Source organism: Budorcas taxicolor, chromosome X (assembly GCF_023091745.1).
Source record: "Budorcas taxicolor isolate Tak-1 chromosome X, Takin1.1, whole genome shotgun sequence".
NCBI lineage: Eukaryota > Metazoa > Chordata > Mammalia > Artiodactyla > Bovidae > Budorcas > Budorcas taxicolor.
This window is the reverse complement of record NC_068935.1, coordinates 145979167-145992093: the sequence shown is the minus strand read 5'-3', so window position 1 is coordinate 145992093 and position 12927 is coordinate 145979167. Positions and strand designations below refer to the sequence as shown.

General features: G+C 50.9%; 1 protein-coding gene across 5 annotated transcripts in view; it reads right to left on the bottom strand.

The window, feature by feature from the left end:
- TBL1X (transducin beta like 1 X-linked) overlaps positions 1 to 12927 on the bottom strand; it is a 250083-nt gene that overhangs the window by 6419 nt on the left and 230737 nt on the right. For all 5 annotated transcript variants that reach the window (XM_052662903.1, XM_052662906.1, XM_052662905.1 and 2 more), the window contains 4 exons: positions 12515 to 12575; positions 5974 to 6095; positions 3272 to 3346; positions 2669 to 2796 (listed from right to left, as the gene is read on the bottom strand). In XM_052662903.1, coding sequence (XP_052518863.1) covers positions 2669 to 2796; positions 3272 to 3346; positions 5974 to 6095; positions 12515 to 12575 — 386 coding nt within the window. The remainder of the gene's footprint in view (positions 1 to 2668; positions 2797 to 3271; positions 3347 to 5973; positions 6096 to 12514; positions 12576 to 12927) is intronic.

Genomic DNA, 12927 nt, shown 5'->3' with positions numbered 1-12927 from the left:
TCTTCTAGAATGTGACTCAACACGCATGGAACACACAGCCTCAGTCCAGGGAGGGCACATGTATGCCTGTGGCCGATTCATACTGAGGTATGCCAAAAACCATCCCAACATCGTAAAGTTTTTCTCTTTCAATTAAGATAAATAAATTAAAAAAAAAAAGTCACACAATAAATCTCTTTCTCTTTTTGGGTGCCATTATCAAGGCAACAAATTGACAGCCACACTCATTTATTTCTGCACTTCTCTGAGACACAAAAGATACGTATTCGCTACATTTGCTAAAACGGTCCCACCACTGACAACACATGTATCCCTGCCAAGTGTAAAACAAAGCCAAAAATAAAGCCGAGAGCCGTATTCAGGGAAATGGCTAAGTGAGCGAACACAAATTTTAATCCCACAGGAATTAAAATATAATCGCATCCAAATATATAATCACACTCCCGGGAGCTGCAAATTTTAGTTTCGTCTAAATCTGAAAGAAGAGCGTGCGTGCATGCGTGCCAAGTTGTCCCATTCATGCCTGACTCTGCGACCCCATGGACGGCAGCCCCACCAGGCTCCTCTGTCCATGGGATTCTCCAGGCAAGAATACTGCAGCGGGTTGCCGTGCTCTCCTCCAGGGGATCTTCCTGACCCATGTCTCTTACGTCTTCAGCATTGGCAGGCAGCTTCTTTACCACTAGGGTCACCTGGGAAGCCCATCCACCATAAACCTGTTTCACCAGGCATTTCCTTCCTCTTCTGGGACTTACATCCATCGCTTTATGCTTGGCGCCTAGGAAGCTCACTTACGGCCGTCATGGGTACCATGTGATTCAAAAGCACCTTACAAGTCATTAAACAGAACAAAACAAAACAAAAAAAGATAACATCTGTTCCTAGACCTTTACGTGGATTTCAGGACAGTGGTATGCACCAAGAAGGTAACAGCTCTCACCGTTTTCTGGATCAGCTTTTCAGCTGATGCAGGAATTCCTTTCTGTGGTTTCTGAGAGATGGCCTTGGGTCAGGCACTTTCAGTAACAGACTGTTCATCCCACTGCTATGTGACAAAGACAAGGGGAGGGGTCTCCCCCTCATTTACAGCAGGGCTGGGCCACCGGCCACTCTCCCCACTACCCCATTCTCTGCAACTCCACAGGAAAAAACCCACTGCCACTTCCTCCCAAGTCCTGTCTTTCCCAGACCAGACAAACATCTACGCTTTGTGGGATCATGGTCTCCAGAACCCTCAGTGTACCCCACGTTCACTCCTAGAATCTCTTTAGCTTGTGTGCCTCAAGGTTCTTACTAAAATATCCTCCTGGGAGTGCCACACTGTATCCTGCGTGAGGTCTGACCAGGACCTGGAACACACAAGTCTGCAGAATGCAGCCTCAGTGATGAGCTTCTGTGGACTTCTAACCACTCTGCTCCCCTCTGGCGAGTCACTGACTGACTAGTCCTCTGCATCTGATCCTGGTGTCTGAGGGGGTTTACTGCATAAACCTGGGGTCCCCATCCTCTGGGACCTGATGCCTGATGATCCAAGGTGAAGCAGAGGCAATCATAACAGAAATAAAGGGCACAATAAATATAGTGTGTTCAAATCATCCTCTAAACCTTGGAAAAGTGATTTTCCATAAAACTGGTCCCTGGTGCCAAAAAAGCTGGGGACAGCCAGGATGAATGGTTAGGCTGGATCTGGTATCGGCCAGGGGACCTTTTATCACCATTCAACATTCTCACCACCTGCAGCTCCGAGTTGGGCCAAGTAAACCAAGCCCAAAGTGAAGTGAAATGAACTGAAAGTCACTTAGTCGTGTCCAACTCTTTGCAACCCCGTGGACTATACAGTTCATGGAATTCTTCAGGCCAGAATACTGGAGTGGGTAGCCTTTCCCTTTTCCAGGGGATCTTCCCAACCCAGGGATCAAACCCACGTCTCCCACATTGCAGGCGGATTCTTTACCACCTAAGCCATCAGGGAAGCCCAAGAATACTGGAGTGGGTAGCCTTGCCCTTCTCCAGAAGATCTTCTTGACGCAGGGATCGAACCTCGTCTCCTGTGTTGCAGGCAGATTCTTTACCAACTGGGCTACCAGGGAAGCCCAACCAAGCCTGAGGTCCAAGCTAAATTGCTTCCTTTCTTCAGTCACAATAAAAACCTTCACCAGAGCAAAATGCTGGGAGAGTGGATGTAGGCAATTTCTCCCTCCAGCGTCATGGTTTAAAGCATCCTTATTTCAACTTAGCCATCACGTGATAACCTCTATCTCGTGGCCCTTTCAAAGTGAGCCGTCTCTCCGTTTACTTTGAGTTAGTTAGTTTCTAAGTAACTTTGAATGTGAGTCACTCACTCGTGTCCAATTCTTTGCGACCTCACAGACTGCAGCCCGCCAGGCTCCTCTGTCCATGGGATTCTCCAGGCCAGAATACTGGAGTGCGGTAGCCTTTTCCCATCTCCAGGGGAACTTCCCAACCCAGGGATTGAACCCGAGTCTCCAGCATTATAGGCAGACTCTTTAGCAGCTGAGGGCATAAACACCTTTGCAAGCCACACTGACAGCATCTCCTGGTCTCTTCGGGACATGAGTGACTTTTACCAGCGCGTGGCTGGAGCAAACTCAGCCACCAAGGCTGCTTTCGAGAACCGAGACTGGGGTGCAGGCTGTCTGCCCTTTACCTCGCCAACATGATGCTGGAGTTGGGGTTGCTGGTGGCCGGCCCGGTGGGACTCCACTTGATGGTGTATATCTCTTTGCTGTGCGCCTGAAGATCGTGGACACACGTGTCCTGCTTCATACTCCAGATCTACGGGGATGCAACGAGAACATGGTGAGCAAAGGCCGATTCTCCCACCAGGAGAAGCACTGGAGAGGTTTCTCTGTCCCTGGGAAGCTGACGTCCAGCAGGGTGGGTGGCTGACAAGGGGCAGGTGCTTCCCAGGCAGAGGCGTCTGCTCACCACCAGGGGGCGCCTGTCAGAAAGGCCACGGGGATCCATACTACCCTGGTCTGATCTCAGAAGCCAGGCAGGGTCGGGTCGGGTCTAGTTAGTACTCGGATGGGAGAAAGGCCTCGGGAACGGAAGGAGGCTCCACGGGACCCTCGACCGATAAACAGGGCTTCACTGCTGGGGCAAGCGGCATGTCGTTTGCAAAGAGAAAAAACGACAGAGGCAGTGAGAGGGCTCACAACACAATGGTCAGCTGCAGGAGGAGCGCTGGGACTGAAGACACAGCCCCCGGGGTCACCAAGGGTCACACGGCCCGGCCTTGCAGCCTTACCTTCAATGTCATGTCATCAGAGCAGGAGGCTAGCAACATGCCAGAGGGATCCCATTTGATGGCATTGACCTCATTCTGCAAGAGAGCAAAAGGTTTAAAAAAAAAAAAAGAAAGAAAGAAAGAAACAAATGAAGGCCTGGGTGTAGTAAACACAAGCGTCCAGCAGGGGGCAGGAGCGCTCTGTTTTCGATGAAAAAAGGCCTGGGAGTAGTAAGCACAAGCTTCCAGCAGGGGGCAGGAGCGCTCTGTCCTCACTGCAAAGAGCCCAAGACCTGTAACAGAATTTGAATGCTGAGTTCCAAAGAATAGCAAGGAGAGAGAAGAAAGCCTTCCTCAGAGATCAGTGCAAAGAAATAGAGGAAAACAATAGAATGGGAAAGACTAGAGACCTCTTCAACAAAATTAGATACCAAGGGAACATTTCACGCAAAGATGGGCTCAATAAAGGACAGAAATGGTATGGTCCTAACAGGAGCAGAAGATATTAAGAGGAGGTGGCAAGAATACACAGAAGAACTATATAAGAAAGATCTTCATCACCCAGATAATCATGATGGTGTGATCACCAACCTAAAGCCAGACATTCTGGAATGCAAAGTCAAGTGGGCTTTAGGAAGCATCACTACGAACAAAGCTAGTCGAGATGACGGAATTCCAGTTGAGCTATTTCAAATCCTGAAAGATGATGCTTTGAAAGTGCTGCACTCAATATGCCAGCAAATCTGGAAAACTCAGCAGCGGCCACAGGACTGGAAAAGATCAGTTTTCATTCCAATCCCAAAGAAAGGCAATGCCAAAGAATGCTCAAACTACCACACATTTGCACTCATCTCATACACTAATAAAGTAATGCTCAAAATTCTCCAAGCCAGGCTTCAACAGTACGTGAACTGTGAACTTCCAGATGTTTAAGCTGGATTTAGAAAAGGCAGAGGAACCAGAGACCAAACTGCCAACATATGTTGGATCATCAAAAAAGCAAGAGAGTTCCAGAAAAATATCTACTTCTTACTTTATTGACTATGCCAAAGCCTTTGACTGTGTGGACCACAACACACTCTGGAAAATTCTTAGAGATGGGAATACCAGACTACCTGACGTGCCTCTGGAGAAATCTGTATGCAGGTCAGGAAGCAACAGTTAGAACTGGACATGGAAAAACAGATTGGTTCTAAACAGGGAGAGGAGTACGTCAAGGCTGATATTGTCACCCTGCTTATTTACCTTATATGCAGAGTACATCATGAGGAATGCCGGACTGGAAGAAGCACAAGCTGGAATCAAGATTGCCAGAAGAAATATCAATAACCTCAGATATGCAGATGACACCACCCTTATGGCAGAAAGTGAAGAGGAGCTAAAAAGCCTCTTGATGAAAGTGAAAGAGGAGAGTGAAAAAGTTGGCTTAAAGCTCAACATTCAGAAAACGAAGATCATGGCATCTGGTCCCATCACTTCATTGCAAATAGATGGGGACACAGTGGCTGACTTTATTCTTTTGGGCTCCAAAATCACTGCAGACAGTGACTGCAGCCATGAAATTAAAAGACACTTATGCCTTGGAAGGAAAGTTATGACCAACCTAGATAGCATATTCAAAAGCACAGACATTGTTTTGCCAACAAAGGTCCATCTAGTCAAAGCTATGGTTCTTCTAGTAGTCATGTATGGATGTGAGAGTTGGACTATTAAGAAAGCTGAGCGCCAAAGAACTGATGCTTTTGAACTGTGGTGTTGGAGAACTCTTGAGAGTCCCTTGGACTGCAAGAAGATCCAATCAGTACATCCTAAGGGAGATCAGTCCTGAATATCCATTGGAACGACTGATGCTGAAGCTGCAACTTCAAAACTTTGGCCACCTGATGCAAAGAACTGACTCCTTGGAAAAGACCGTGATGCTGGGAAAGATTGACGGCAGGAGGAAAGGGGACAACAGAGGATGAGATGGTTTGATAGCATCACTGGGTCAATGGACATGAGTTTGAGCAAGCTCCAGGAGTTGGTGATGGACAGGGAGGCCTGTGTGCTGCAGTCCATGGGGTTGCAAAGAGTTGGACACGACTGACCCGCTGAACTAACTGAACTGAACTGAAGTAACACAACCTTCCAGCAGGGGGCAGGAGCGCTCTGTCGTCTCTGCAAGAAGCCTGCTTGCATTCACCGTGGATTAACCAAGCACCACCCCAGGTTTCAGGCATGTTTCTCTTCCTCCTTCCTCCTTAATCCAAAGTGCAGTCATACGCTCTACACAACCAGCCACCCTCAGCCATATTTCTCCAAGGGGAAAAAAACCAAAAACAAAATCACATCTAAGAAGGAAGCCAAATGAATTTATCTAGAAACCAGTGTAAAAGCAGTTAGTTATTTCAAAGCTGACTTTAAAAGTCATTTTCCTACTCACTTTTTTTTCCCCTGTTATGTCCTCAGACATTTTTATAACACCTACTTTAGTGTCTTTCCTGCAAAATCCAACACCTGGCTCATCCAGATAATTAAAAAACGAACGAAAAAAAACACCACTGCCAACCCAGGTGGATAACTGACCACCAGAGGTAGCAACAACAGTCCCGAGGAGGCTGTAGGAGAATGAATCGGCAGTCACAGTAAGCAGGCTTTTAATCCTAGGCAGAAACCAGCCGGTTTCCCAGCTCCCCACACATCTTCGGTGAACCTGAGGCCCCACAGTCAGGACTCACACTCACCGTGTGTCCCTGGAACGTTTTGACGGGGCGGTCGCAGCCGAGTCTGCAGACGTGAATACACATGTCCGTGCTGCAGGAGGCAAAGGTAGTGTTGTTCTGCCAGTCCACGTCGAGAGCAGGGGCTGCAGAGAAGCAAAGGGCGGAGGGGAGGGGGAGACGGGACGACACAGCCATTCAGCAGGTGTGCACAGAGCTCAGCTGACTCGGCGGCAGCAGCAGCAGAGCTGAGAAACCTGACCGTGTGATAGAGCAACACTCGCAGTGCCAGCACAGCCTCGGCCATCACAGACCCTGAGGTCTGCCGTTTATATTTGCAAGGAGAACCAGACAGCTCCAGAAAGAGACCCGACCCCCACCAAAGTGTCACCCAAAGTGATCCCAAAGTGATGCTTTGGGTGCCCTGAACATAGCAACTCGCTCCCCTGGTGCAGGTGAGACGGTAGGGGAGAAGCACCCTGCTGCTCCCAGGGACATCACCGGGCTGGGTGATGGATTTTCTTTCGGTGGGGAAGGCAGAGAGCACACACTTCACAGCCTATGTTCAACGTGTGTGTGTCTCTCGCTCAGTTATATCTGACTCTTTGGGACCCTGTGGACCGTAGCTCGCCAGGCTTCTCTGTCCATGGGATTCTCCAGGCACGAATACTGGAGTGGGTTGCTATTCCCTTCTCCAGGGAATCGTCCCTGACCCAGGGATGGAGCCCAGGTCTTCCACACTGCAGGCAGATTCTTTACCATCTGAGCCACCAGCAAAGCCCCTTGTTCAAGGTATCAGGGTTGAAAGAATTGCCCCACAACCCGTTACTGCGTTCTACAACTTAAAGATGCTGAGTTGACAAGAACATCTGAGGGGAGACGTGTGGCCTTAGGATGGACACCGTCGCTAGGTCCTGGGCCTTTTTCAGGGGCCGCTGGCTTGAAGACCTCCGTGAGGGTTTGGGGGGCGTGACAGCTTGCTTCCCTTCTGCCATCGTCCCCAGGAGACGACTCAGTACCCTCATTCTCTCCGACACGTCCCTGCTTCTAAGGAAAAGGAGGGTTAAGTCCTGCAAGCCTCTGCTCAGACCTTCCTCAACTGATCAGTACCTAACCTTGTCTCACATGTTTCTTACACGTAAGTCAGCACTGAAGTGGGACAAGACTCCAGTTCACCCAGGATATGACAAATTGGAAGACCCCCTCCCATCCTTAGCCTTCAACATATATTTATCAATTTTTTAAATTTATACTTTGGCCACCTGATGCAAAGAGCCGACTCATTGGGAAAGACCCTGATGTTGGGAAAGATTGAAGGCAGGAGGAGAAGGGGATGGCAGAGGATTAGATGGCTGGATGGCATCACCAACTCAATGGACATGAGTTTGAGCAAGCTCCGGGAGTTGGTGATGGACGGGGAGGCCCGGCATGCTACGGTCCATGGGGCTCACAAAGAGTCGGAGACGACTGAGCGACTGAACAATTTCTGGCTGTGCTGGGTCTTGGCTGCTGTGTGTGTGCGGTCTCTAGCTGAGGTGTGTGGGCTTCTCACTGAGGCGGCTTCTCTTGTCGGCGAGCACAGACTCCGTAGTTGAAGGGCACGTGTTTACTTGCTCCACGGCACAGGGTATGTTCCCTGGTCGGGGATCGAACCCAAGTCCCCTGCCTTGCAAAGGCAGACTGTTAATCACCGGACCGCCAGGGAAGCCCCTGTCCTTAACCTTCAAACCAGAGGTGCACCCTGTCCACCCTCCTGCCTTCCAGAACTGCAAGACGGATCCCATCAGCTTCTACGTCTTAGCACCAACCCCTCACAGAGCCTGCGTGGGAGGGTTTCAAGTAGCGGCAGCGCTGGCTTGCTCAAGAACCCACGAAGGGGGGTTCAGCACAGGTCCACAGCTGCTGCTAAATTTGCCACACGTGCCCAGTGGAAGGAAGGAGCCAGACCCACGTGGTCAGCAGGACTGCCCAGGGAGCGTGGAAGCAAAGCCCGCAGCTGCTCTTGTTTGTAACACCACACATGAGCCAAGTCACAGGTTTCCCTCTGCCTTCGGGCGTGCAGTTAATGCGCCTGGAAGGGTGACAATCTGGCACGCGGTTCCAGGGATGCTTAGCGGCACCTGGCCATAAAAACTAACGTGTGCTGAGCCCCGGCCACCTAAACGGAGGACGCTGGGTCGCTGGTCTGCGTCCACTGTGCAACTGGGACCCTGCCCTCCCCCAATCAGTCACGATCCAGTGTGGCTGATGGACACATAACAGGGCTCAGTGGTTCTAGGGGGTGACTTGCTCACACTTGGCCAATGACATTTGACGATCAGCACCGCTCTAGGTACAGTCAGGCTTCACTTTGCTTTAGTCCTTTTAACTTTTAATTGAGAAAAGGTTATCGAATGGATGCTTTCGAACTGTGGTGCTGGAGAAGACTCTTGAGAGTCCTCTGGACAGCCAGGAGATCCAACCAGTCCATCCTAAAGGGAATCAAGCTGGAATATTTATTGGAAGGACTGATGCTGAAGCTGCAATACTTCTGATGAAAGTCACCTGATGGGAAGGACTGACTCATTGGAAAAGACCCTGATGCTGGGAATGATTGAAGGCGGGAGGAGAAGGGGATGACAGAGGATACGATGGTTGGATGGCATCACTGACTCGATGGGCATGGGTATGAGCAAACTCCGGGAGATGGTGCAGGACAGGGAAGCCTGGTGTCCTGCAGTCTGTGGGGTGGCAAAGAGTTGAACACGACTGAGCAACTGAACAATAACAACAAATAGAATCCCGGGAAGGTGCAGAGGTGTTACAGGAAGGCTCTATCTGAATCCGTCACCCACTGGTTGCAAGTCGGGGCCTTCAGTACAGGGCCGGACTTGGAAGGTGAGTGGGTCCAGACTCGGCTGTGTGTGTCATTAAGGTTTGATCTCAAGGGCCGATCCATGTAACCACCACTGCGGTCAAGAGCCACAAGCGTGTCCCAACACCACCAGGACCCCCCTTGGGCCATGTTCCTGGCCCACCATCCCCTCCCTGGACTGAGATATAAATGCTATCTCACCCAGGATGTGATCTTTGCAGTCTGACTTTATTTTATTTTATTTTTCCAAACTGCAGAAGCCCATTGAGACCTATCCAAGCCTTTGGGTACTACCCACCTTATGAGTCACTCAGTTGTGTCTGACTCTTTGCGACTCCATGGACTATAATAGCCCGCCAGGTTCCTCTATCCATGGGATTCTCCAGGCAGGAACACTGGAGTGGGTTGCCATTTCCTTCTCCAGGGGATTCTTCCCGACCCAGGCATCAAACCTGGGTCTCTTACATCACACGCAGATTCTTTACCATCTGAGCCCCTAGTCAGGTCCTGTCTGAGCCACGATTTGACCCTTGTGGCTTGGGCAGTATTATCCACAGTCTATCAAAAAAAACGAGTGGGTTGCCATGCCCTCCTCCAGGGGATCTTCCTGACCCAGGGACTGAACCTGGGTCTCCTGTATCACAAACAGATTCTTTACTGTCTGAGCCACCAGGGAAGCTCCTGCACTTGTTTTTAACCTGTTCTTTCCCATTGCTGAATGTGGTACAACACTGTTAAGCTCTGAGGCCTAATGCTTCTTGCTGACCGAGGGCACCCCCACCAGGCCTTCATGGGGAGCACCTCTGGAGAGGCAAGGCAACTGCTGATTTTCAACGCATCACACGCTGAGGGACGGCTGTCCCTGCAGCTTGTACAAAAGCACGCTCCCTTGTCTTCCATCTTGGACAGTGTCTACCACACTGCTTCACGCTATAGACAAAGAGCAAATACCACCCAGAGCCAACCCAGCAACGGGCTACGGGTCGACCCCGTGGGCAGCATCACCCCAGGTGAGAAGCTCCCTGAGGGCAGAAGAGACACGTGGGAAAGCCTGGGACCTTGGGAATGCTCTGGGGGAAATTTACATCCTGCTGAAAGACTCAATACACGAGTCCTCAAGAGGAAAACTGGTACAGGAAAGTTATGGGCATATTCCTCTCAGAAGAAATTAGAAGCCAGAGCTGCCTGTGTTACAGACATCTCCCCCATCACATGAGCACGCTGATGCTCAGCACCAAGAATCAGAACCCTGGCAGGCTTCTGCCCCGTCACTGAGTCCCTTCCCTACAACAAACCTCGAGATGGTCTTAGCCTCTGTCATGAGGCTGCAATCCCAAAGGGGGCTCACATCAAACCTGACAGAAAGCCACCAGGCTCACCTGCCACGGTCTGCTCCGTCTATGGCACAGATGGCTGTGACACGCATGGATCAAATCATGGAGATTGGGTTGTCAGGGCCTGGGGAGAGGGGCACTAGACACACAGACACAAACCATACACAGACCCCTTCCACAGAGAGACACACGCCCACACACAGACACAACCCACCCACACACGCCCACACACAGACACAACCCACCCACACACGCCCACACACAGACACAACCCACCCAGACACAGACCCCTTCCACAACGAGACACACACCCACACACAGACCCCTTTCATAAAGAGAGACACACGCCCACCCAGACACAACCCACCCAGACCCCTTCCACAAAGAGAGACACACACCCACAGACAGACCCCTTCCACAGACACACCCACCCACCAACACACAGACCCCTTCCAGAGAGACACACGTGCACACACAGACCCCTTCCACGAGAGACACACACCCACACACAGACACACACCCACTCACACACAGGCCCCTTCCACGAGAGACACACACCCACACACAGACACAACCCACCCAGACCCCTTCCATAGAGAGACACACGCCCACACACAGACCCCTTCCAGACACACCCACCTACACACACACAGACCCCTTCCACAGAGACACACACACCCACACACAGACACACACCCACCCACACACAGGCCCCTTCCACAATGAGACACACACCCACACACAGACACAACCCACCCAGACCCCTTCCACAAAGAGAGACACACACTCACAGACAGACACACACAGACCCCTTCCACAAAGAGAGACAAACACCCACACACAGACACACATGCACACAGACCCCTTCCACAGAGAGACACACACCCACACACACACACACACCCACACAGCTTCCAGAGAGATACACACACCCACACACAGACCCCTTCCACAGAGACACACACCCACACACAGACACACACAGACAGCTTCCAGAGAGACACACACACCCACACAGACACAACTCACACACAGACCCCTTCCACAAAGAGAGACACACACTCAGACACACACCCACACACAGACCCCTTCCACAGAGACACACTCACACACAGACACACACATACACAGACCCCTTCCACAATGAGAGACACACACCCACACACAGACCCCTTTCATAAAGAGAGACACACGGCCGGCCACACACAGACACACACCCACACACAGACACACACCCACACACAAACCCCTTTCACAAAGAGAGGCACACACCCACACACAGACGCACACCCAGACCCTTCTACAGAGAGACACACACCCACACACATACACAACCCACACACAGACCCCTTCCACAAAGAGACACACACCCACACAGACAGGCCCCTCCAGGGAGATACTCACACACACAGATCCCCCCACCAAAGACATATCCCTTCCCACACACAGACACACACCCACACACAGACCCCTTCCACAGAGAGACACACACACACAGACCCCTTCCACAAAGAGAGACACACTCACATACAGACCTGACCCCTCATACACAGAGACTCCCCTACAGAGAGACACATACACAGACCCGCCCCCCTGCAACAGATACACATCGCCACACAGAGAGACATGCACAGAAACACACACACAGACCCACCTACACACGCTCACACACAAATAGACCCACATACACACGCTCACAGGTTGGGCTCCCAAGCTCCCTGCTCTTGGAGCCCTGCCCACTTCCTGGTGGGGAAACACAACTCTACAAAGGCTCAGTGACTCCCATCTCCATCAATGCTGTTAGGAATAAAGCAGTACCAAGCACCCCGAGCCCAGCACCACCAGAGATGTGTGCACAGATGAGTCCTCAGGCACAGCCACAGAAGACACGGGCTGACTGCCTCTCCAGCGGGGCGAGGTATGCACGGGGCACCTCCGCGGGTCTGCTGGCCGCACCAAGAGGGAACCAAGGGCCACGTGCCTCTGCCACAGTCATGTCGAGGACCCTGCGGGGAGCCTCTCCTCCCAGTCTGCTCCTGCAGGGCCACACCCGTCCCCTCCTGCTTGGAGCCCTTCCCGGGCACCGAGGTGGGTCGTGCTGGCCTGGGGAGTCCTGGGGGCCAGCCCTGTGGTTCTGAGCATCACCAGGAACCCGGATCTGCCCAGCAGGAGAGACCCTCGGAAGCCTGCAACACATCACCTCAGGGCCACGATGCGTCAGCAAACGTCCACCCCACACGCTCAGCACTGCTCTTGAGGCATGCCCTCTTCCGAGCATTCACCGTTACTTAAAGGGACCCTTCTCAGGACTCCGAATTCTCATTTTTGAATTAAAAACAAGAAAAGTTAAAAAAAAAAATATTAAAAGAGTACTCACCAGAATGAAACGGAAACTGTTGTTTGGCTTCTCCTGTGTGAGCATCCCAGATTATTGTTGTCTGTAATCCGCAAAAAAAAAAAGAAAAAAAAAAAAATTAGTTACTGGTTCCTCCAGCCAAGTTTTCTCCAGAAAAATTTGTCACACACGAGAACACAGCGAGCCCTTTTTTCTAAACTAGCACTGCTCAACTTAAAATTTTCTAGTAAGCACAGTAAAAAATAAAATAATTAAAAAACCAGTAAAACTTATTTTCACAATATATAGTTTATTTCACTCCAGTGCAGTGAAAATATCGTCACTTCAACGTGAATCAATATGTTCGCATCACATGGCCTGCGTCTTTTTCGCCCGCTCTTTGGAATCCAGGGTGTGTCTTACACACTTAAATCACCTAGACATCACACTTATGA